We start from the raw sequence: 25,948 nt of genomic DNA, 5'->3' as shown, positions 1-25,948 counted from the left end.
GAATTTGGTTTAAGAAAGGACAGACAGCTTTATCTATAAGGGGCCAGAGAGTGAATATCTTCGGCTTTCTGAGCTGTACAGTCGCAGTTGTAACTGGTCAGCTCTGCTGCCACGGCCCCAAAGGCACAGTAAAAAGTGTGCTAACAAATGCATGTGTTTGCCTTTCCCGTAAAACTTGATATAAAAAACCAGGAAGCTCAGGTTTGACCTGAGAGCCGTAGTGTGTGAATCCCTGGCTTAAGAGAGATGGGAAAGGCTAAAATATAAAATTCTGCCTATGTCATTGTGAATCACAGCAGTCAGAGGAAAAACAAGTAGACAATTGAATAATCAGCATAGTTGCAAAGGGAGCTGTCTGCCTGGGATTGAAGGGGGCGTGTGCCAGAGAGGAGGGGACCTTGTTGTGTGTGCCTGTCCTGTGGCTCAGAAATAAACTTGCTGATGTGAAAAAATTAAGCTCTGGGAATCAGCAAAAAAGGCTAAAGATTACAAATAAAGAAGGAATAGATTTTGGTTTTAGTTTTGGGGGAAGTTGTTTAGTATAGCCAAACTTTCAAAGGCAATGGTAGACCCCCTGCCTGGGGACAGAGCTGTGATGCAAACAGGGGCCGTGCCTTTGCTGACCACACTCACCTGGAAGGGGACCCAGAGGGGGGCCTTTGGCTCTGAGAGGCGCTGGGCAGTGGTGGCAAAAAACCACCCAGACAAAACTGCAGAGAAGGCAGGACTTGCCTGGTTGTCCAGTGGTTAAGACTCTGAGCTTCCAGTGCAGGGCCATGGGTTGGATCCCTGGTCGGGGAACTAACATCTCACATGCCCTGTGGGGCAACCAGAAAATAAGTCTGGAAAACGGATCCAGGCCAGGAGAACAATAAAAACAAAAGACTGAAAAGCGATCTAAAAGCTTCCAGATGCAAACGCTAGTTGTTGATCAGTGCTGTGACTTGGGTAGTTGTCCTCTTTTTTATTGTTGCCATTCAGTCGCTGAGTCATCTCTGACTCTCTGTGACCCCATGGACTGTGGCCCCCCAGGCTCCTCTGTCCATGGGATTCTCCAGGCAAGAACACTGGAGCGGGTTGCCATGCCCTCCTCCAGGGGATCTGCCCGACCCAGGGATTGAGCTCGAGTCTCCTGCGTTGTGGGAGGATTCTTTACCACTGAGCCACCAGGGAAGCCCTTTCTTATTTATATTTTTGAGTAAATTTTATTATAAGCATACGTTACTTTTAAAATGAAAAATGAAAGCTATTTAACATGGAGGAGCAACCTTAGGATGTATGCTTAGAAACTGTAAGAAGCCAGGTATTCACTCAGCCTAAGCAGGAATTTCTCACTCTAAGGGTCTGAGCTGCAAACTAGGGAGTGTCCCAGGGTAGCAGACACTCATCGCTTATCAGCAGTTTTCCTAATGGTAGAACTTGCCCCCAGCAAATATCCAGTGCATGTCTTCCCAGCTTCCCTTGTGGTCACAGCATGGGCGAGCCACATCCTTGCCAAGGAGAGCTGCTGGGAAATCTGCTCAGCGGTGGCTGGGGGAGGTTCTCCTTCTGGCTGTGTGTGTGTGTGTGTGTGTGAGTGATGTGGGCAGAAACTTCAGCCTTTCAGGGCCAGACGTGCTCCTGTGAGAATGTGGTGTTGGTGCAGTGTCAACTCTTTGGTGACCACGAGGAGCTAACCCCAAGTTCACCATACAACACTCTGGTGCTGGTAGACCAGAAGGATGGAGAGAGTGGGGTCCTTGACTCATTGACCTGTACCTACCTCCCCCCATGTATCTTCAGAGATCTGAAACAAGTGGACTCGGGGAGGATTCGGTTCTCACTGGGCACTGCAGCTTCTAAGTGGCTCTTCCTTCCCAGACTGTTCACAGAGGCGTGTTGATGGAATGCCTTAAGTTGGGTTAGAGAATGAGCAATTCTCAAGTCCTGGGGAGCTGTTTTAACCCTCACAGCAAGAGGCCACATGCAGTTTTGCAATGTTTATTATCTCCTGTCATTAGAATTTGTTGCCTTAACTATTGGGGGGAATAGAGGTGTTTTCACGTGGCTGGACGGTTTCTCCTTTTCGTGGTTGTTGGTGTGCTTCCCCAAGCCCAGTTCTGCGGAAGACAAGGGTAAGTCCTGAAGACCCCCTTCGGTGGGGCAGGAGACGCCCAGTCTCTGCATGTGTGGGCTCGGGGGCAGGTCTCGGGGGAAAACCAGTCTTCGCATCTCCTGTCGGGCAGAGAACAGTGGCTAAACAGGAGCTCCCTGCTCATAGTTGGGGGGGAAGCACAGTTAGGAAGTTTGGAATGGTCAGCTTCACCGGGCTCTATTTAAAGTGGGTAACCGACAAGGACCTGCTGGACAGCGCAGGGAACTCTGCTCAGTCTCACGTGGCAGCCTGGGTGGGAGCGGAGTCTGGGGTACGTGCATATGTATGGCCGAGTCCCTTTGCTGTCCACCAGAGACTATTACAGCATTGCTGAGCGGTCATGTCAAATAAAGTACCAAATACCAATACCGAATGAAACGTTTAAACTGAAACAACGGAAGAGAAGCAGCTTCCCGTGCTCCAGCCGGACCTTGCTTTTAGCATCCCTGTGTGCTAGTCTGCACCCGCTGACCCCGGACTCCCAGTCCACGCCCCCAGCTCCTCCCCACTGGCGACCACAAGCCTGGTCTCTGTGTCTGTGAGGCTGTTCCTGTTTTGCAGATGAGTTTATTTGCACCAGATTTTAGATTCCACGTACGAATGGTATCGTATGGTATTTGTCTCTGTCTGGCTTAGTACGATAATCTCTAGGTCCATCCATTATTTGGTTCTTTTTATGGTTCAGTAACATTCCACTGTATATACGTACTTTAATTAAAAAAACAGACTAGAGCGTGGGGGCCCGGGGGCGCCTGCTCCGCACAGCAGGCTCCCGTCCCGGCTCCAGCTCTGACTGGCAGCCGCCTTGGGCCAATCCCTCAACGTCTAGCCCTTTGTTTCCTCATGGATAAAGCGAGGATGATGCTCACACGATGAGGTCATGAAGCCCAAGGCCTTGTGAGGGCTCCGGCACCATACCTGCCCCACACTAAGGAGTCCACACAAGGCTCCTACGGTCTTCAGGTCACAGGGATCCACCCTCCCAGCTGCCCTGTGCGTCGAGAGGCCGTCCCTACCTGGGGACATCACCGTCCTTCAGCAAGGCCTCGGGGAAGGGGGGGCCCTGGGCTTAGCAGAAAGCACCTCCAGCTTGGAGGCCCTCCTCTGCCTCTGGCCCGTCAGTTTATGGTGCTGCCGTTATTACTGCTCCATTTTGCTCGTGTTTATAGCATGTGGCTCAGTTTGCTCACCCTCCCTGAGGGTGGGGTTGGAATTCCGTGTCTGGATGCTCCAGCATGCCTGGCTCTGGGCACGTGGACCCTCCGGAGGGAATACTGGTCAGCGGCTGGGAAGAGGGGCAGCAGGGACCTGTGAGAGGAGGCGCTGGGGCTGGTTCGTGGGAAGGTCGGCGTGCAGAGTTCTCTGTGTGGCTGCACATTGGAATCCTGAGTGGACAGGTGATTAACCATGTGGTTTGCATGAGTTCCAGGGACTTGAGATACTCAGTTTTAAAACCAGGACTGCAAGGTCCTGGGACAGGACTCTTAGTGTTAAAAGATACAAAGTCCCAGGAAAACTGAGCAAGTCAGTCCTGGGGAAACTGGGATGAACTGGCCACTCTACCAGCGGGGCTTTACAGCCTGCTGCTGCCCGGAGACTCACCCCCGGAGCTTCTGATCTCCGCTCTGGGGGAGGGAGGATGGGGAGGAGTGTGATTGCCCGGGTGACTGTGATGTTCAGGGAGGTCTGGGAACTACCGATGGGTAGAAGTTTCTGACCCGGATTCCAGTGTACACGATGGAGCTGAGAGTGGGTTACAGGCGGCCGGCATACTGGCCTCAGCCCTAGGGGCACTGATGGAGTGAGCCCGGATGGGAAGTCCTGCTGAGTGATGACATATAAATATGGGGCATAGAGAACTCATCAAAAAGGGAAATTCTGAGGTCCCACCCAAGACACCCAGGATCCCTTTATGGCAATGACTGCAAGCCTGGGGCATCTGCATGCTCCTCAAACTTCCCAAGTGATTCATTCTTTGTTTTTGTCCCTAAGTCAAGTCTGACTCTTTGCAACCCCATGGACTATAGCCTGCCAGGCTCCTCTATCCATGGGATTATCCAGGCAAAAATAATGGAGTGGGTTGCCATGATCCTTCTCCAGGGAGTCTTCCGGACCCAGGGACTGAACCCACGTCTCTGTGTGTCCTGGACTGGCAGGCGGATTCTTTACTTCTGAGCCACCAGGGACGTCCCCCAAGTGATTCGTGTGCATACGCAAACTTTCGAATGGTGAGACTGCAGCTCTAGGAAGTACCACACAGACGTAACAGGAAGAGTTCCAAGGACCTGCCTCCCGGAACAGTCCGACTTGAATTGACCTGGGTCCTGCAGGCGACAGGTGACGAAGAAGGAACCATCATCCTTTATCACAAAAGATCCCCCTCTCCCCAGACCTCTTCCTCTTCTGGAAATGGCTGTGCTTCTGAACACAACTGTGGCCACCTGCCTTCAGCTCTTTCCCTGAATCTGTGCAGACCTGTGGGTAGACTGGATTTAGTCTCTTGTGACAGTTGGGACTATTCTCAATTCTTACTCTTCCTACCCTGTGGACTTGCGGTGAGCAAAAGTGGAATGAATATATTTCTCTGTAAGCTAGCGAGGCAGAAACAAAGATGCTTGCCGCCGTAAGCACTGAGCTTTAGGGTAATTTGTTTTGTGGCCGGAACTGACTAATGAATCCCTCCAAAGAAAGGAAGCCCTGGGCTTTGTCCCAGTTCTCACTAAAAGACGTTACAACCCTGTGCAGAAGAAAAGCTTGCTCACCGTGGTGGCGAGGGCCTGGAAAGGGCAGAAAACCTGTCCAAACTGATAGCGCTTGTGAGGGTTGATGTCTCCAAAGCGGCTGCGACGCTCCTTGCGGCCAGCCAGCCTCTTCTCCGCCTTCATGTCCATGAAGTTCTGGAAGGGGCCCTGCTGGGGCAGGTGGGCCGCATGCACCTGTGTGAGGAATCCCAGAAACAAAGGTTCCCGAGCACCACGGGATCACGGCGAGACCAGGCGGGGGGCTTTTTAGAAGGGGCAGCTCTCGTTCAGGCCTCTCATGCGTGAGTTGGGCTGCCGGGTACCTCTCTTCATTTTCTGTATCCCCGGGATGCAGATCGAAGGGGCAAGCCCCCACCCTCCCCCACACGAAACCTAACCCCCTATGTGTCGCTGGGTCAGTGGGTCAGTGGCTGGAGGGTCAGGGCGCGAGCTCTAGTGATGACCCCGCCCCTCTCTATGGGACCTTCACTCACCACCCACCTCTGTGGCAGATTATTATTATTTTAAAATTTTATTTGGGGTGTAGTTGATTGATGTCTTAGATTCAGGTGTACGGCAAAGTGATTCAGTTATACGTAAGTGTTAGTAGCTCGGTCGTGTCCGACTCTTTTCAACCCCACAGACTGTAGCATACCAGGCTCCTCTGTCCGTGGGATTTTTCAGGCAAGAATACTGAAGTCAGTTGCCATTTTTCCCTCCAAGGGATCTTCCCGACCCAGGGATCGAACCCGGGTCTCCCGCATTGCAGGCAGATTCTTTACCATCTGAGCTACTGGGGAAGCCCTCAGTTATACATAAACATGCATCTTTTTATGTTTCAGAGTCTTTCCCCCCATAGTTTATCATAGACTCTTGGGCAGAGTTCCCTGTGCTGCGCAGAAGGTCCTTGGTCATCTATCCTGTGTAGTAGTGTGAACGCCCATCCCGGCTCCCAGTTTATCTCCCCCTGCCAGTGCTCTCCCTTTGGTAACCATAAGTTTGCTTCGGCGGGGGGAGGAACAGACCAGGCCTGACGTGGAAGAAACCATTAGGACCATCAGGAGACTGCCCGGTTTTGAGGACTTTTCTTTTCTCTGTAGGGATCCGCGATGAGGGTCATGCTGGGTGCATTAGGACCTGCACTCGGGGTTCCCTTTCTCCCCTGCCCTGGCCTCACCAGGTGTCAGGGCTGGACAGGGACGTGGGGGAGGGAGACACCACCCGCTCCTGCCCCTCTGGTTTGCACGGGCCTCAGCACTCTCTCAGCTCACCCCTGGACGGGGCCTGTTCTCACTGTTCAGTCTGCAAAGGACGAAGGGGGAAAGGGACCCTCGGGAGACTCACGTCGTGTATCCGGAACCTGTTCGCTGTCGGAGGAGTCAGTTCCCAGCTTCGTCCCAGGGCTTTCACGGAGCTCAGACTCGAGACCAAAGGTGGATAAACAGGTCCCAGGGGGACCGGCAGCTTCCAGTCTGTTCCTGGGGGGTGAGGAGAGAAAGGGCACCGCGGAGGACCCTGGCACTGCACCCCTTCCTTCCGGCCGCGACCAGGGCTGATCTGTCCGTGTTTGACCCCAGCATAACCAGGAGGAGGCTTGTGCGGCTGAGAAAGAAGCAGACCCTCACCCCAGGGCCCAGAATGAAAGCATTGTTAGGAGATCCACGGAAGCCTGGTGACGATGTTCCAATTTGCTTTTCTGGAGTGTGACCAGCTTTGTGGATGTGTCTCAGGCCACGTTCGCTTTTTGTGAGTTGAGGCCACACAGGTTGAGTTGATTCTTGCTCTGGGGGTTTAACTGAGTAGAGAAGGTTCTTAGGGGCTCTGACATGGTCATTTAATTTGGTTTATTAAAGGATGACTTAAGTAAGCCTCTCACTTTTCTGCCTTTGTGCAGGATTATTCTTTGACTTGAGTGTGGAGATCGGAGAACTTTCTCTGTTGATGGCCTGATAATAAACATTTAAGTCTTTGTGGGCCATCTCATCTATCACAGCACCAGAGTAGCCACAGACAGTGTGCAAATATGCAGATGAGTGGGTGGGGCCGACTGTGTCCCAATAAAACTTTATTCATGGGCACTACATTTTGACTTTCAGGTCATTCTTCTTTGTCACCAAATAGTCCTCTTTTGATTTCTTCGTCAACCAGTTAAAAACAGGAAAACACTTCCTAGTTTGCAAGCTTTAGGAAAATAGGTGGCAGGACAAATTTGCTGCCTGCTAATTCAGGAGACTAAGATCATGGCATCTGGTCCCATCATTCATCGCAAATAGATGGGGAAACAGTAGAGACAGTGAGAGACTATTTTCTTAGGCTCCAAAATCACTGCAGATGGTGACTGCAGCCACGAGATTAAAAGACGCTTACTCCTTGGAAGAAAAGCTATGACCAACCTATACAGCATATTAAAAAGCAGAGACATTACTTTGCTGACAAAGGTCCACATTGTCAAAGCTATGGTTTTTCCAGTAATCATGTATGGATGTGAGAGTTAGACCATAAAGAAAGTTGAGCACCAAAGAATTGATGCTTTTGAATGGTGGTGTTGGAGAAGACTCTTGAGAGTCCCTTGGACTGCAAAGAGATCCAACCAGTCCATCCTAAAGGAAATCGGTCCTGAATATTCAGTGGAATGACTGATGCTAAAGCTGAAGCTCCAATACTCTGGCCACCTGATGTGAAGAACTGACTCATTTGAAAAGACCCTGATGCTGGGAAAGATTGAAGGTGGGAAGAAAAGGGGATGACAGAAGATGAGATGGTTGGATGGCATCACTGACTCAATAGTCATGAGTTTGAGCAAGCTTTGGGAGTTGGTAATGGACAGGGAGGCCTGGCCTGCTGCCGTCCATGGGGTCACAAAGAGTCAGACATGACTGAGGCACTGGACTGAACTGAACTGTGTGAGTGGATTGAAGAAGGAAATGGCTACCCACTCCAGGATTCTTGCCTGGAAAGTCCCATGGACAGAGGAGCCTGGCAGGCTACAGTTCATGGGGTTGCAAAGAGTTAGACATGACTGAGTGACTGAGAACCTATCTGCAAGGCCCCCGCCTACATCAGTAGACAAAGAATCTGGAACAAGAAGGGAATGGACCCAGTTTTTTCTCCTTGGTCTCATTACAGGTGAACCCTTGAATTCAGCTCAAGGGCACCTGAACCCACTGTGGCTCCTTCAGAGGAGAGTGGTGATGATGGTGTGGAAACCCTAAAACACTCTTTGTTTTTTGGGGATGACTGAAAGGAGTGGGAATGGTTAGGGAAGATGAATGAATCTGGCGGGGGACATGCAGTCACTCTCACATATCTGAAGGCTGCCATGAAGAAGAGGGGTCAAGCTCGTCTGACCAGACCCTGTGGACGGAACTAGAACCAACAAAGGAAGCTGCAGGGAGGCAGGTTTGGGTGAGGTTTGGTTTAAAAAAAGCAACAGCACTGCAGAGAATGCATTTATGGACCATGTTCTGCTCTCCAGCTTGTCTCCAGCCTCTTAGAGCAGTGTGGGCAGAGGGAGAATTTGAACGCCAATCTTGTTTACATATGGTCACATCCTGGTGGCTCAGATAGTAAAGAATCTGCCTGCAGTGCAGGAGACCCGAGTTTGGTCCTTGGGTGGGGAAGATCCCCTGGAGAAGGGAATGGAAACCCACTCCAGTATTGCCTGGAGGAGCCCATGGACAGAGGAGCCTGGAGGGCTATGGTCCATAGGGTCGCAAAGAATTGGGCACGACTGAAGTGACTTTGCAAGCTGAGCACAGTGAGCTCCGTTTTGCCCAAGAAGAACCAGGGCACCAGAATGTAGGATGAGGTGGACAAAGCCATGTGTGAGGGGTGGACCTTCACCCTCTCTGAGCCTTTGCTCTCTGCTCTCCTTTCTAGTTCAACCGTCTGCTCTTCAAGAAAACCGAGCCATGCTCTGCTTAGCCATCTAGTCTCGAGCACGTTGGCTGGATTGTGCAGTGCTGGCCTGAGTGTTGTGTTCCCCTGACCCTGACACTCGGGAGCAAGCGCTCCTTTGATCTGCAGTCTTCCAGATCTCAGATACCCCCGAGCAGAGGCGGTTGAACGCAAGGGCTGTGGTTCAGATTTCATGCTGCACGTGACTCCAGGGCTGGGGAGTGCCGGTTCCCCAAATGCAGCCGCTCCCCAAATGCAGCCGCTCCCGGCATTCTCTGCACTGAGGTTCCAAAAATCGCTGCTGAAACCGCACTTTTCCAAGCAAGGCTGTTTCTTCTGGAACATTTCTCCGTCTCCCCCTCCCCACCACTCTGCCCTGACATCTTACATGTCTGGTACCTCCTGCTGGGATCTCTTGCCTGGCGGAACCCCTGGCGGTTTAGAGGCGCCTCCCCAGGCCGTGAGAGACAACCTGGCTTTGGAGCTGGGCATTCCGCAGGCGGCAGGGCCGTGGGCTCGAGTCTCCCTTCAGCTGTGCCACGTCAGGCTTGCGACATGTGGGGAGGGCAGCCGGGCAGCTGTGAGGGACGGCCAGCCGCTGTAGGAGCATCTGTTGGAAAACTTGCTGTGTAATTTCCGGAGCCTTCCAGGGACAGAAGTGGGTAAAAAACCCCAAATGGAAGAAAGTCCTAATCACTTTCAAGTGGGAGGAAAGTAAGACACAGCCCGGCTCGCATGGTCTGAACTGCAGGCTCCCACAACGGCTTCCAAAGCTTCCACCGGCCCCTTGGGGACCAAGCCCTGACCTTCTTGGGGGTCACTGATTCGGTCCAGATGGGAGCATATGTAGATGAAAGTGGCGTTCAAATTCTCCCTCTGCCCACACCGCTCTGAGAGGCTGGACATGAGTTGGAGAATAGAATATGGTCCATAAGTGCATTCTCTGCATTAGTGTGTTACTTTAATGATATGCTCAGTTGATCAGTCGTGTCCAACTCTTTGTGATCCATGGACTGTAGCCCCCAGGCTCCTCTCTCCATGAGATTTTCCCAGCAGGAATACTGGGATAGGTTGCCATTTTCTCCTCCAGGGATCTTCCTGACCCAGGGACTGAACTCATGTTTCCCGCATCTCCTGTATTGGCAGGTGGATTCTTTACCACTGAACCACCTGGGAAGCCTTTTTTAATGTTAAGGTATGAATTATATATTTTATGTCATTAATCACGCATATATTGTCAGTCTATCAACAGAGCATCTAGGCACATACAATAATATTTAACATGTGTGAAAGTGAAAGGATAGTCATTCAGTCATGTCCAACTCTTCATGACCTAATGGACTGCAGCCCACCAGGCTCCTCTGTCCATGGGATTTCCCAGGCAAGAATACTGGAGTGGGTTGCCCTTCCCTTCTCCAGAGGATCTTCCTGACTCAGGAATCAAACCCAGGTCTCCTGCACTGCAGGCAGATTCTTTAACATCTGAGCCGCCTGGGAAGCCCAACCTGTGTGGGCTCCTTCCCAGAGCACCACGTGTTTCAGAGGGGGACCTGATACTGTTTCCACTCAGGTCCGTGCCACCCTCGTCTCTCATCTGAATGGTCTCTGCATTTGTACTGTGGACGGTCTCCTCTGGTTTTCATGCACTGGGGTGTTTCCAGCACCTGAAACAGTGTCTGGAGCAGAGTGGGTGCTCACCACACAGTGAACGACAGAATGAACCCACTTTTGAGCCCTACAGGCTCCCTAGAGTCCCTGTCACGCAGCTGACTGTGCACATGGGTGGTGCACGACCCCAAGGCTTTGATCTCGAAGCAGAGCTGGAGAGGAAGGTGAATGAGAAGGTTGGAAGCCCGGGGAGGATCGACTCGGCTGCGTGCAGGGGTCTGGGACACTGTGGGCTCCTGTGCAGACCCTCAGAGGGCGTCTGAGCTGGGAGGCAGGAGGAGCCAGATGTCTGTCCCCTGTGCCTTTGAAGTTGACACTCATCCTGAATTCCGTTGGCAACGAAGAGTTTGCACTTGTTTTGCTTCGAAGTTGGAGTTGTTATCCTAAGATAAGTTGTCTCCTCTCTCCTACTTTTGCTGTATTTCTCGTCTTTCCCTTTCCCACAAATCTCCCTTTTCTTAATGTTTGTTTTTATTTATTTATTTGGTGGCTCCAGGTCATAGGTGTGGCATGTGGGATCTTAGTTCCCTGACCAGGGATTGAACCCAGGCCCCCTGCATGGGGAGCATGGAGCCTTAGCCACTGGGCCACAGGGAAGTCCCCTCACACAGCTTCTTAAGGACTAGTTTCAGTGCTGGGGAGCAGGACCAGACTTGGCAAAGCTTGCAAAAGCTTTCCAAGCTCAGTTTTATCTGGTTCACATCTTCACAGTTTTCACTGGCTTCCACGTGACTGAAACCAAGAAGACTTTCAGGGACTAGAAAGCGATTTGCAAGACGTGAGCCGGGTCTGCATCACTAAGAGCCCTTCCTGATTCTGTGTGACGGCAGGAACAGGAGGCAGTCAGGAGGACTTATGTAACCCTGGGTCTGGCAACTGGAATTTGTCACTGTGTTTGGGATTCAGTATAAGTGACAGCTCTGAGTTAATGATCGAAAACGATTGCGCCATCCAGTTAGTGAGGCTTGAAGATAACTTTTCACCTTAAAAACAACCCCCCCCTGCCCCCGCTTTTCTCTCCTGCACCCAGGAGGCACGCTGAGCAGAAGCATCACGTGAACACCTCTGCGGAGGGTGTGGCTTCTTTGCCTACAGCAGGAGATGGAAATGCGGAGATGACTTGCCTCCCTGTCTTCCTCTCTCTTCTGAGCTCCCGCTTCCGACCGCGGCCCCGCTCTGGTGTCTGCCGCTGGCACTAGGTGACACGTCTCCATTCTTCTGTTTTTAAAAGTCTGGCTGTGTCTGGTCTCCGTTGCGTCCTGGGGCATCTTCTCCGCGGTGGGTGGGCTTGGCGGCCCCGTGGCGAGTGGAACCTGAGTCCCCTGCCTTGCAAACTGCTCGCTTCTCTGCTGGGCTACCAGGGATGCGTCTGCCCCCCATTCTTGAAGAGATGCCTCGTTGGCAGCCGACCTCTTCCTGCCTGAATGAGGTGTGCCTGGCTCGGTCCCTGCTTTGGGGGAAGAGCCCAGTTCCCAGACATGAAGGCAGCATGTTGGGGAAGGGCTCGTGTGTCCTTGGCCAGAAGCAGACTCTCTCCCTGAGGGCGAGGCACCTGCAATCTGTGGCTGCTGAGCCCCCTGCCCTGCCTGGCCATCGGTGTCCCTGGGAGTGGTCCCCTTTTTCCCAGCCCTGGGTTTGACCTAAACGCAGAAGTGAGAGCCTTGGCGGTTGGACGCTAAGTCCTGAGCACTGTAGCTCTGCAGACTTGAACTTTGTAACCTGAATTCACCCGCCTCCATTCCCTGGGTCCCATCCAATCAGCTCCACCCTTGCCCCCGGGCCCCAGTTCCTGAAATGGAAAAGAGCCCGCAGGTTCCCCAGGACGGCTGGCCTTACCCCTGGCGTCCTTCAGGGACTCTCTCTTGCCAGGAGAAGCTCTGTCCTCCGCAGCCTTGTCGTCGCTGGCATCCCTGGTCTTGTTGCCCGTGACCTGGGCCCCTTCTCCCTTCAGCAGCCTCTGACCGAGGGCCCGGGGCTGCTCTTCAGACAGGGCTTCCTTCTTCTTCCTCCTCTCACTGGGCGCTCTAAACACAAAACCCCCATCAGCGCCGATGCTCTGAGGGCGTCAACTGCCCCTGAACATGGGGCCTGGCCTGTGGGCTTAAGTGGAAGGCACTGAATGGAGAGGCTAACTTCAGGAAAAAGGATGTAAACTGGAGAGAAAATGGATGGATGCAATCCCTTATCCTTGCATATAGTAGAGGGCGGAGAAGGCAACGGCACCCACTCCAGTGCTCTTGCCTGGAAAATCCCATGGATGGAGGAGCCTGGAAGGCTGCGGTCCATGGGGTCGCTGAGGGTTGGACACGACTGAGCGACTTTACTTTCACTTTTCACTTCCATGCGTTGAAGAAGGAAATGGCAACCCACTCCAGTGTTCTTGCCTGGAAAATCCCATGGATGCAGGAGCCTGGAAGGCTGCGGTCCATGGGGTCGCTGAGGGTTGGACACGACTGAGCGACTTCACTTTCACTTTTCACTTTCATGCATTGAAGAAGGAAATGGCAACCCACTCCAGTGTTCTTGCCTGGAGAATCCCAGGGACGGGGAGGCCTGGTGGGCTGCCGTCTATGGGGTCGCACAGAGTCAGACACGACTGAAGGGACTTAGCAGCATAGTAGAGGGAGAGATGAGTAGACATGTCCAGTGCCCAAGTAGCAGGGCGATCGGAGAGCAGGTGCGTGCGTGCGTGTATGTGTGTGTGTGTACACACACATATCATTACACATTCATGTATATGAATGAAAGAAAATAGTTCTTATGAGCTAGTATTTCATTTTTATGGGGTAAGCTTAATATTTGCTGTTATTTAGTTATTCAGTCGTGTCTGACTCTTTGCGACCCCATGGACTGTACCCACCAGGCTCCTCTGTCCATGGGATTTCCCAGGCAAGGACACTGGAGTGCCATTTCCTTCTCTAGTGGATCTTTCTGATCCAGGGATCCAACCCATGTCTCTTTTATCTCCTGCACTGCAGGCAGACCAGTTGAAAAGAAGGTTATTTTGGGGGAATATCAAACACAATTCTTGGGTCACCCTCAAACCTCCAAGTCATCCCTCTTGGCAAAACCCACCAGGAGCTTCCTGACAGCCCTGCCCATTTCCTCCCCGCCCCTTCCCACCCCCAGTGCTGGGCATCCAGGCCCAGGTTCTGTGCCTCGAGCTGTGTTTCTCACTCTGCCTGGAATGTCACACTTTCCCCCTCTCCTCATTTGTGGCCCCATCCTCTTGGGGCCTCCTCCTTGCCAGTCCTCCATGGAGTGGTCCATGACACCTCCCGCCTCCCTCCCATCCGTGTAGACCTGCCCTCCCTCTGGTCCCCAGCCCCTCTCAAGCATCTCCATTCTAGTGATGACTGCAAATGCAATACACGGTCCATCCTCATGCCTGTCTCCACTGTCACGTACTGTGTTCCACAAGGGCTTACACTCCACCTTGTTCCCCAGAGGACCCCCAGCATGAAGCACTGTATCTGGCAAGAGACAGACGCTAAGTTCATATGGGCGGATGGACGGATGGGTAGATGGGTGGGTCAATGGGTGGATGCCTGGGTGGGTGGACGGATGGAGGGATGGGTGGGTGAGTGGTGGATGGAGGAGTGGATGGATGGATAGATGGTTGGGTTAAGGGATGGATGGGTGGGTGAGTGGGTGAATGGGTGGGTGAACGGGTGGCTGGACAGATGGACGGATGGGTGGATGCCTGGGTGGATGGATGGATGGATGGATGGATGGGTAGAGGACAAAATATAGGGTAAAGGTTGAGGAGAATAAAAGACAGTAGATCAAAAATATGAACTATGTGAAGAGAGAGTTGGAGGCATGATTAATACACCTCAGATCCACAGTGACACCCAGAGTCGGTCAGGAGCAGAGAGTCAGGGTGCTGCTTGTACCAATGAAGGCTGCATCTGAGATTCATCAAGAGTGTCCACCTACACTAGAGGCTCAGAAAAGAGGACGTGATTTGCGTTTGCATTTTGTGGTTGGCTCATCTGAAGAAGCACTACGTGGCAAGATCTCTGGCGAGCTTAAGTTCTTCCCTGAAAGCCAGAGAAGTTGCATCTGAAACCCAGTGTCCTGGACGTGATAATTAGAAGAGAATGTTAAGGTGTAGACACCACCATGTCCCTCTGGGAGCCCTGGTTAACACCAGGCATCGAACTGTCCTCCCTGAGGTTGGACGGGCACCTGGCATTTTCTCCACACCTTAAAAAAGCACGTGGCTTTTCTTTGATGAGTTTGAACTTGGCTTCTGAAGCCTCTGTGCACTTGGGCTTCTCGGCTGCTCCTCTGCAAAGATGCAGCTTCAGCAGTTTGTGTGCTGCAGTTGTGAGTCGCGGGGCAGTTGTTTAGAAAGACAACATTCTTGCACTCAGGGGACATCTGCTCTGTGTCTGATCACCAGAAACTTCCACCTTTGCTAGCAAGTTGTATCATTTGAACCGATCAGCCGGAAGTGCGTTTTGGCACAAGAAGGAAATCAACACTCGATAAAGATACTATTATAGTGTCTCTGGTGCCCTATTCAAGGATCTTAGACTGTGTCCCTCTGTTACGGATTCTTATTTATGAAGTCAAAGCTGGGCGGTACCAGTTACCAGACCCGGGCAGAAATGCAAATGAGCACGGACCCTCAGGACTCCTTGTCAAGATGGATTGACCATCGAGTGACTGCTCAGGGGGCAGAGATGTCCCCTCATGAGAACATATTCTGGCATATAAAATTATCCTCATAAAATGTTGGCGAGAAGAGTAGTCTGAGGGCCCTCCGTCAAGTCACCCATGGGGGACGGGCTGCTCTGCATCTGTTTTCAATTAACTGTGTTTATTATCTTTGCATCTCACTCCCCAGCTCAGCATAATCAGTTAGGAACTATCTCCTGTGATCTTAGCTGAAAGCCTGTTTTTGTAAGTGGAGCTGGCTGTTTGCTTTCACACTCGAGGCGGTGACACGGCTCCCTTCGCTGTGAGCCTGGTGTGTGCTTTGTCGGCGCCGCAGGACGGGGCCTGGGGCTCTGTTTATCCAGCACTTGTTGCTGTTCCCTGTGGGGCTGCAGATGCTGTGTTGGGTGTTAGGGTGGAGTGGGGACAGAGCATCAGTGCGTGAATATCTAAAGAGAGAAGCTGTCCTTTGTGAAAAGTGCTGGAAGGGAAACTAACCAGGGAGAGAGACAGTCATTGTGAGGGCCACCTTCTGAATTGCTGGGGAACTGGAGGCAAAAGGAAAAGAGGGCATCACTGACTCAACGGACACGAACTTGGTCAAACTCCAAGAGATGGTGAGGGACAGGGAGGCCTGGCATGCTGCCGTCCACGGGCTCGCAAAGAGACACAACCGAGTGACTGAACAGCAACAACCTTCTGAATTGACTGGTCTACCTCTTTGGGCAAGGGAATTTGGATCTGAGGCCTGAATGATAAGAGTGAGACATTCAAGCCCTTCTCTGGCGGTCCCGTGGTTAGGACTCTGCATTTCCACTGCAGACGGCTCAGGTTCCATCCCTGGTTGGGGAGCTAAGATCCTGCGTGAGGCAGTGTGACCCCCCAGAACAAATTGGTTAAGAACAAGCCATTCAGAGGGAAACTAGGCTCTCAATTGTGTCTGACTTTTTGCAACCCCATGGACTGCAGCCCACCAGGCTCCTCTGTCCATGGGATTTCCCAGGCAAGAGTACTGGAGTGGGATGCTATTTCGTCCTCCAGGGGCTCTTCCCAACGCAGGGATTGAACCAGTGTCTCCTGTATTGCAGGCAGATTCTTTACCATCTGAGCCACAGGGAAGCCCAGTAGGGATGATCCAAGCTACTTATTTAATGTTATCCTTTCAGTTCCAGCAAGTGGAACCCATTTTTTTTTTTTTTTTGGAACCCATTTTTTAAAGCTACTCTTTAAAAATGACATTTTCTCTGTACATCAGGGATTGAAAAAGCCAAAAAAGTACAGAGGCTCCTCTTATAACATTTCTTCGGTAGGTCTCTGCCTTCCTATTAATTTTCAGCAGAGTCTGTTTGTTTTTCCACTAGCTTGCTGGCGTCCGAGAACAGGCTGTTCCGTACTCTGCTTTGCTTATCTCCCTTTCTGTTTGGTTCTAAAGGTGTCCGTGGTGCTCTTAGGGAGTGTGATGTTTGAATGCTTGGTGAGCAGCCTGCACTGCAAAATGCATTCACTTGCGGTTATCACTGGTGACCCACTTGGAAGAAAAACTTGCCCCAGCGGATTTCTGGTGTGTGTGCCTAGAATCTTAGAGCCTTGCAGGGGAAAGCCTTCTACTTTTGGTAGAAAAAGCTTAATTTTGGGAGTCAGAGAGCTTCAGTCAAGTCCTTAGCTCTATGGTCATCTAGTTTAGGACTTGAGGACTATGATAAGCATTTTTTTTTAAGTGTAAGAGTAACATTTCATTCTCCAGGGGATCTTCCTGACCCATGGATCGAATTCACGTCTCCTGCATTGGCAGGCGGATTCTTTACCACTGAGCCACCTGGGAAGCCCCATAAGTGCTGTACAATATTGGGCAAATTACAGGCGTTCAGTTCAGTTCAGTTCAGTTGCTCAGTTGTGTCCGACTCTTTGTGACCCCATGAATCGCAGCACGCCAGGCCTCCCTGTCCATCACCAACTCCTGGAGTTTACCCAAACTCATGTCCATCAAGTCGGTGATGCCATTCAGCCATCTCATCCTCTGTCGTCCCCTTCTCCTCCTGCCCCCAATCCCTCCCAGCATCAGGGTCTTTTCCAATGAGTCAACTCTTCCCATGAGGTGGTCGCAGTATCAGAGTTTCAGCTTCAGCATCAGTCCTTCCAATGAACACCCAGGACTGATCTCCTTCAGGATGGACTGGTTGGATCTCCTGGCAGTCCAAGGGACTCTCAAGAGTCTTCTCCGACACCATGGACTATGCAGTAATTCACAATTTTAAGGGATATCCTCCATTTATAGTTTTGATAACTATTGGCTATGTTCCCCTTGTTGTACAGTATGTCCTTGTATCTCCTTTTATTACTTTTTCTTGTAGCTTATTTTCTATCTAACAGTTTGTACCCTTCAGTCCCCACTCCCTCTCGCCTCTCCCCGCCTCTACCAGCTGGTCACCACCGGCTTGTTCTCTACATCTGCGAGCCTGCTTCTTTTTTGTTATATTTGCTAGTTTGTTGTACTTTTTAGAGTCCACGTATAAGTGATATCATACAGTATTTCTGAAAATATCGTTGAACTCTGTTTCTGTCTGGGAGACGTGAATAATGAGATATATGTAAACTGCAGAGTAGTTGTGAAGACAAAAGGAAGTGACACATGTGACGTTCTTAGCATGAGACAGTTCGTACTGGTCACCACAAACCGTCTATCACATTTTTATTATCAAACTTACAAACGCAATGGTTGCCTATTGGACAGGAAGCAAACGTTCCTGGTTTGCAGCTCTTGAAAGGCTGTTGACGAGCACTGCAGTTGTGTGTGTGCTGGGGGGGATGTGCGGGGGTCCTGGATGGGTTTTCTCTGTTACAATCGAGCAGAAGTTTGCAGACTGGACCTCCTGATTGTATACTTTAAATCAGTTTGAACAAAAACTGTAAACTGCACAAAAAATGGGAACTTTCCTATGCAACGTGGATTACAAGCTTCTCTTGAAAAACCGTCTGGTGGCCCGGGGCCCCCGCTGCAGCTGGCGACCGGCGCTGTGATCCAGACGCTGACGTCAAGGTCCGTGTGTCCTGCCCGGTTCCCTGCCCGTCTTCGAGCTGTTGTTCTTGTTTAGCTGCTCAGTCGTGTCCAACTCTTCGCGACCCCATGGACTGCAGCCCACCAGGCTCCTCTGTCCATGGGATTCTCCAGGCAACAACACCACCATGGGTTGCCATTTCCTTCTCCAGGGGATCTTCCCGACCCAGGGAGAGAACCCTACCTCCCACATTATAGGCGGATTCTTAACTGCTGAGCCACCTGGGAAGCCCACCCATCTTGGAGAGCTTGGCCTTTCATCTCATATGGACTGTGGACCAGCTGGTAGGACCTTGGACGAGTTTTCTAATTCTTTTAGCTTCGGTTTCCCCATCTGTAAAATGGAGATGCTAATAGTAAGTCTTACCCCTGAAGTTTCTTTTGAGGAGGAAATAATAAGTTTTCCCACAGTGCTTGGCACTCGGGAAGCCCTTGGGGCCAGCTACGGTTATCCTCAACAGAACACTTCACAGATCAGTGGGCATCTGGTTGAAATCCATACTTGGATGGGTGAAGCAGACACTTAGACACTGGTAGAAACAGAATTATGGATATGACAGGCATATGTTATAGGGAGATCATATCTCTGAAAAATACCGATAAGATTTTCTCCTTCATCCACTTGTACTTGATCCCTTCCCCACGCTGTTTCAGGAAAAGCTTTTAGACTGGTTCTCGTCCAGCCTGTCCACTGTCCATCCTTCCCCATCGTGGAGCTGCCGGTTGGATTCCCTCAGGGGAGCCCTTGCCTCTGGCGTCCTTTAGTTTAGGCGATGGGATGCTCAGTGGGGGATGAAAAGAGGGAGGAAAGTGATGGCAGTACTTGTCCCTTGGGCTGGCTCCTCCCTGGGAGGCTGTCTCAAGCCTCCTGAGATCTCAGCTGAAGGCTGCACGCGTGCGTGAAGTCGCTTCAGTCACACCTGACTCTTTGTAACCCTATGGGCCATAGCCCGCTAGGCTCCTCTGTCCATGGGGTTCTCCAGGCAAGGAGACTGGAGTGGGTTGCTGTGCCCTCTTCCAGGGGATCTTCCTGACCCGGGGATCAAACTCCCGTTTATTGCATCTGCTGTGTCCCCTGCATTGACAGGTGAGTTCTTTAGCACTGACCCACCTGGGAAGCTGAACTGAAGGTTACCTGCTCTCTTTCCACACTTTGTGTGTCTGGGTTTGGTAAGCCTGCCTTCGGGCTGTCGGGCCTCGAATCTCCAGGCAGTGATGTTTACACGGTTGCCAGCCTCAGCTATGTGTTGTTTCCTCCTGCTCCCTGTGTGGCTCCCATAACTTGGTAAAGCCGCTTTGATTTATCCTACATCCAGTAAGTCATCAGCTGATGTAGCTTCTACTGAACTGGAGACAGTTAGGGTTATTGAAGCAGAAAGCGGAGAGAGTGAAGTCATTTTAAAGTCCTCATCTTCCATTGGCAAGAAATCCACAGCAAGGTAGAAACCGGGCTTTATGAAGAGAGAAAGGGTTTTCTAAATGCCTAAGGGTTTCTTTTAACATATACAGAGCTGAATGAGATCAGGGAGGGTCAAGATGGAGGGGATATGCGTATACTTATGGCTGATTCACACTGTTGTACAGTAAAAACTAATGCAGGATTGTAAAGCAATTATATTCCAATGAAAAAATAAGTTTTAAAAAAGCCATAGTGCAGAGCAGCTGGAGGAAAGGGCTTTGGGGAAGTGCCCACCCCGCGGGGGCGTGTCTGGGAGGCAAGAGCTAGGATGCTAACCCCCGCTAGGTCCCCCAGCTGCCTCCTCCCCGACTCCACCTGGTTTAGCCAAACCGGGTGGGGTTATGGGGATTAAGACTCGGGAGAGTCTGCACAGGGTGGTCCACCCCGGGCCCCCTGTGTCTGCCAGGGTTGCAGGAGGTAGAAGGCTGGATGCTGGGACCCTTCTGGCCCTGCCGAGAGGTCGTCGGGGTGCTGAGTGCTCGATCCTGGCCCAGCCCTGTGGTCAGGGGCCCGCCCTGCAGAGGGACCGGGTGATCTGAGGGCTGCGGGATCCTCGGGCTTCGGCGGAGGCCAGCAGGGTGCCACAGGGGCAGAGAGGGCAGCTGCACCTGAGCGAGCCCTGCCCAGGCGCTGAGCGAGCCGCCCGCGGCCGAGTACCCGGCCCGGCTGTGCACCCGCCCTGCCTCTGCTCCGCGTTGGGAAGGGGCGGGAGGGGTGACCCCTCGAGGGAGAAAAGCCTTCAAGCTGACTCTTCATTCCCCCGAGGGAAGCTGAGTTCATCTCAAGGTGAAATGCTTCAAACAAGAACAGAGTAAGTTCCCCTTCACGGGCAGTTTTGATTTTTCTTGGCCATCAGGAGGACCGGGAACTCCAGAGCAAGACACTGGTGGCGAACGACTTCGTTTTCTCCACTCCGCTGTGCTCTGGGTAAACTCCGAAGCCCTCTCCAAGCCTTTCTTACAAAAGGGATTCTTTACGAGGGACCCTTGGGGCTTCCCTGGTGGCTCAGAGGGTAAAGTGTCTGCCTGCAATGTGGGAGACCCAGGTTTGATCCCTGGGTCGGGAAGATCCCCGGATGAGGAAATGGCAACTCACCCCAGTGTTCTTGCCTGGAGAATCCCATGGGCAGAGGAGCCTTGTCTGCAGGGTTGCAAAGAGTCGGACACGACTGAGCGACTTCACTTTCACTTTTCACTTGTGGCCTTGGAGCCACGTTGAGTCAGATTAGTGGTGCTGAATGCATTTCACCTACTGCAACGACTTTTACTTAGTTGATTTTACTCTAATAACTTTAAACGAAATTGATATGGAAAGAAAAATGTCCACATCCCCTCTACTGTACTTCAAAGACATCCACTTTCAAAAAAAAAAAAAACGATTTTCTTATTTTTTATGTTGTTAAAGGACACCACCCTTATGGCAGAAAGTGTAGAAGAACTAAAGAGTGTCTTGGTGAAGGTGAAAGAGGAGAGTGAAAAAGTTGGCTTAAAGCTCAACATTCAGAAAACGAAGATCATGGCATCTGGTCCCATCACTTCATGGGAAATAGATGGGGAAACAGGGGAAACAGTGGCTGACTTTATTTTTTGGGGCTCCAAAATCACTGCAAATGGTGACTGCAGCCATGAAATTAAAAGACGCTTACTCCTTGGAAGAAAAATTATGACCAACCTAGGCAGTATATTAAAAGCAGAGACATTACTTTGCCAACAAAGGTTCTTCTAGTCAAGACTATGGTTTTTCCAGTGGTCATGTATGGATGTGAGAGTTGGACTGTGAAGAAGGCTGAGCGCTGAAGAATTGATGCTTTTGAACTGTGGTGTTGGAGAAGACTCTTGAGAGTCCCTTGGACTACAAGGAGATCCAACCAGTCCATCCTAAAGGAAATCAGTCCTGAATGTTCATTGAAAGGACTGATGCTGAAGCTGAAACTCCAATACTTTGGCCACCTGATGTGAAGAGCTGATTCATTTGAAAAGACCCTGATGCTGGGAAACACTGAGGGCAGGAGGAGAAGGGGACGACAGAGGATGAGATGGTTGGATGGGGTCACCGACTCTATGGACATGAGTTTGAGTAAACTCCGGGAGTTGGTGATGGACAGGGAGGCCTGGCGTGCTGCAGTCCATGGGGTTGCAAAGAGTCAGATGTGACTGAGCGACTGAACTGAACTGAAAGGACTGCTGCTGCATCTGTGAGCTTTTTAAAACACTCTGCTTAAGGACAGCTCTGCTACCAACACCCAGAGCGGGTCTCCAGGGACATAAACGAAGAAAGGGACGGATAATTACCTGATGTCGTCATATGGCATCAAGCTTCTGCTGACCTGGTAGGCCTTCCAGTTACTGAAACGGGACATTCTTCGGATGGTGTTCACATTCAGTAGTATGGACGGAATTTCTCTCTTCACTTCCGGCTTCTTAGCCTTTGCCCTTACACCGAATCCCAGGATTCACGGGGATCGCGTTCCATCCTTTCTCTGGCATCCTAGCCCTTGATTCGGGGGGCTCTGGACTTCCTTGGAATGTTGACATTGTGATGTTGCCAATGGAGTTCCTAAGCCGTTTGGAACTGGAGTCCTGAAGAAGAGATTTTAGCTCTGCTGACCTCGGCACGGCTTTTCCCTCATTTGTGCACTCAAGCACGTGACGGTGGGGAAGTGTTTTACTTGGACTGAGGGATGAGCACGAAGAAAAATTCGTTCCCTGCTCTGGTGTGTGTAGCTGTGACTGGGACGCATTGGCTATTCTGAACGATGCCTTATTCCTGTGTTTTTGTTGACTTGGATCTGAAAAGAGACATGATCAGATCTGCTCAGGTCACACACAGCTCTTTGTGACCCCACGGACTATTGCCTGCCTGGCTCCTCTGTCCATAGGATCCTCCAGTCAAGAACACTGCAGTGGGTTGCCATTCCCTTCTCCAGGGGCTCCTCCCAGACCAGGGGTTGAACCTGAGTCGCCTGCATTGGCAGGTGGGTTCTTTCCCACTGAGCCACCTGGGAAGCCCATCCACTTGTAGTGGAGATGCCTGTTTCAATAGGACTGCCTAGCAGGTTCATCCAGACGTGATGCTGCCGTCGGGAACCCTGTTGTACATGGAGCGTACTGGTGTCTTGAGATGCCATCTGTTCGTCTCTCATATTCCCAGGGGTGTCCCTCTGCTGTTCATAGTTTGCAGGTTCTTCCAGAAGGGCCTTGGATGGAGGCAGCCTTGGAGCCACACAGGAATGGACTGACTTTTCCATGTGCTGGAAGCGTCTGTTCTTACTTGAGCCCCGGCGAGTCAAGTGTAGGAAGCGTTAGCATCAGTTGCCCGGTCCTGTCTGACTCTCTGCAACCCCCATGGACTGTAATCCGTTGGGCTCCTCTGTCCGTGAAATTCTCCAGGCAAGAATACAAGAGTGGGTTGCCGTTTCCTTCTTCAGGGGTCTTCCCGACCCAGCGATCAAACCTGGGTCTCCTGCGTTGCAGGCGGATTCTTTATCATCTGAATAAAAATCTAGATACAGAATCTATGGACAAATGAGTGAAATGAATAAGCTATTAAAAATAAGCCATTTCATTAAGACTTTATAGTTTTCCCCACTAAAAACCAGGCTTTTTTTCTGTTCCTGAGGCCTACTCTGTTGGCTTTACTAGTGACTGCTGCTGCTGCTGCTAAGTCGCTTCAGTCGTGTCCGACTCTGTGCGACCCCATAGACGGCCTCCCACCAAGCTCCCCTATCCCTGGGATTCCCCAGGCAAGAACACTGGAGTGGGTTGCCATTTCCTTCTCCAATGCATGAAAGTGAAAAGTGAAAGGGAAGTCACTCAGTTGTGTCCGACTCTTGGCGACCCCATGGACTGCAGCCCACCAGGCTCCTCCGTCCATGGGATTTTCCAGGCAAGAGCACTGGAGTGGGGTGCCATCGCCGTCTCCATTACTGGTGATATCAGATGGTAAACCATCCTGAATAAAATGGGAAAAATCAGGCCATGACAAAGCAACTTGACACTATTTCTTTTTTTAATTTAAGCTTTTTATTTTCTGCTGGGGTACAGTTGATGAACAGTGTTGTGGCAGTTTCTGGTGGACAGTGTAGGGACCCAGCCACGCATACACATGCATACTTTCTCCCCCAAACTCCCCTCCCGTCCAGGCTGAGCCTGGCATTATTTCTAATTTCTAGCATGATTTCCTCTTTGGCCCATACACACAAGATGTGGTACCATTTTTAATTTCTAAATATACAAGAGTACTTTGGCTAGTTTTTAAAATTGAATCCTTATTTTATCATATTATGGTCAGAGAACATAGTGTGTATGTTTTACCAGTTCTTTGGCACCTGTTGAGATATCCTTTAAGGCCTAGTGAGTGCTCAATTTTTAGAAATATTTCTCAAAGTCTTGATAAGAATCCAGAGTTGAAATAAATTTCTGAATGTGTGAATTTCATACAGTGTCTTAATCACACTGTTCCAATATCCAACATCATTGTTATTTTTTGATCACTTGATCAGTTTGTAGCAGACAGATGTTAAAATCACACTTCAAGAAATTTTATGTCATAATTCTATTGACTTTTAATCTTTCTGAAAAGACTGCTTTTGTGAGCCAATCAAATGTTGTAAACTGCACAGGGTTCAACCTATTTTGACGCTATGTTGCCGATGCTGGTTATCCGTGGAGTCAGAATCAGAGAGCCTTAGAGAGGGAAGAAAACCTCCCGTCAAGAACCGAAGCGTTTCAGAGAGGAGCAAAATCAGGATGTTTCTCTCTGATATGGGGAGGCTCAAGCAGTGAAACAATCCTTTTATGGAATAAACATTTATTGAGAACCAGGATTTTACTTGGACTGAGGGATGAGCAGGAAGCAAAATATATCCCCTGCTCCAGTCACAGTTTTGTGGATTGGGAAAAGCTGAGGTTACCTTCATCTTCTGTTTTAAAAAATATAAAAGCAGGAATGAGAGAGAGACTTAAAGTAAAACAGGAAATCTCTTCTTTTATTAAAAAATACTTATTTGTATAAAGGCTGAGCACCAAAGAATTGATGCTTTTATATTGTGCTGGAGAAGACTCTTGAGAGTCTCTTGGACTGCGAGGAGATCAAACCAGTCCATCCTAAAGAAAATCAGTCCTGAATATTCATTGGAGGGACTGATGCTGAAGCTGAAGCTCCAATACTCTGGCCACCTGATGTGAAGAGCTGACTCATTGGAAAAGACCCTGATGCTGGGAAAGACTGAAGGCAGGAGGAGAAGGGGGTGACAGAGGATGAGATGGTTGGATGGCATCACCAACTCGATGGACGTGAGTTTGAGCAAGCTCCAGGAGTTGGTGATGGCCAGGGAAGCCTGGTGTGCTGCAGTCCATGGGGTTTCAAAGGGTCGGACACAGCTTATCAACTGAGCAAATACCTTAGATGATCAATCATTTCATCCAATGTTATTACTCTTTAGTCATTAAAACAGGTTCCCAAGGTATTACTATTTGAAAAACCTGTTATCTCTAATTGAAATTACTGCACACACATGTGGAAAAAGAGTCCCTAACAAATGTCTTGAGGATGTGACACTCCACACACTTCACCAGGTGCTTAGATGATTCCATTCATTCATTTATTATTCAGCAAAATGTACCACATTCCAACCCTGCTCCAGGCGCTGCGCCTTACGGTCTGAAGTCAGGGACTTGCATCGTGTAATGGGACGCCTGAAAGGAACGGCTTTTCTTGAATTTCTTCTTTTAAAGTCTCTGTGTAGTTTCCACGGAAACCATGGAAACTTTAAATGCAAACATATGAAGACAGAAGCATGGCTTAGATGATTTTTCCAGTCACAGAAGACAAACTTTCCTTCGTTGTTTAAGTCTAATGTGGAAGCATCCGTGTGCTAGCTCCAAAACTAGGCCTCTGTAGACCTTGTGTGTGCGTGTGTGTGTGTGTGTGAGACTCAGTCGTGTCTGACTTTTTGAGACCCCGTGACTCTGGCCCGCCAGGCTCCTCTGTTCTTGGGATTTCTCAGGCAAGAAGACTGGAGTGGGCTGCCATTTCCTTCTGCAGGGGATCTTGCTGACCCAGGGGTTGAAGCTGGGTCTTCTGCATTTCCGGCAGATTCTTACCATCTGAGCCACCAGGGAAGCTACAACGCTAGTAGACTTGAACTAGAAATGAATTATGCACGATGTTCTTAACAGACTTTATTGGTAAATACGGAAGGAAGACACGGAGCCACGGGTGTGTTTATTTTAATGAGAAAAGGCTTTGTGGCAGTGGGGGGAGCAGTTTTGGTGGCACATTCTTTTTTTTTTTTTAGTGATAATACCCAAATGATTCTTCTTATAAAA

General features: G+C 50.5%; 1 protein-coding gene across 4 annotated transcripts; it reads right to left on the bottom strand.

Moving 5' to 3' along the window:
• Positions 1–1,964: 1,964 nt before the first annotated feature.
• On the bottom strand, positions 1,965–22,594 carry MGC134105 (uncharacterized protein). 4 transcript variants are annotated; one of them, XM_059878280.1, is made up of 6 exons: positions 21,911–22,594; positions 12,277–12,464; positions 6,220–6,353; positions 4,897–5,070; positions 4,266–4,458; positions 2,129–2,214 (listed from the first exon to the last, which is right to left on the bottom strand). In XM_059878280.1, the coding sequence occupies exons 1-5, from the start codon at positions 21,976–21,978 to the stop codon at positions 4,300–4,302; spliced, it is 723 nt and encodes a 240-aa protein (XP_059734263.1). In that variant the 5' UTR covers positions 21,979–22,594; the 3' UTR covers positions 2,129–2,214; positions 4,266–4,299.
• Between the last annotated feature and the right edge of the window lie 3,354 nt (positions 22,595–25,948).

The sequence above is a fragment of the Bos taurus genome, chromosome 19 (assembly GCF_002263795.3).
Source record: "Bos taurus isolate L1 Dominette 01449 registration number 42190680 breed Hereford chromosome 19, ARS-UCD2.0, whole genome shotgun sequence".
Classification (NCBI taxonomy): Eukaryota; Metazoa; Chordata; class Mammalia; order Artiodactyla; family Bovidae; genus Bos; species Bos taurus.
This window is presented reverse-complemented; position numbering and strand designations above follow the sequence as displayed.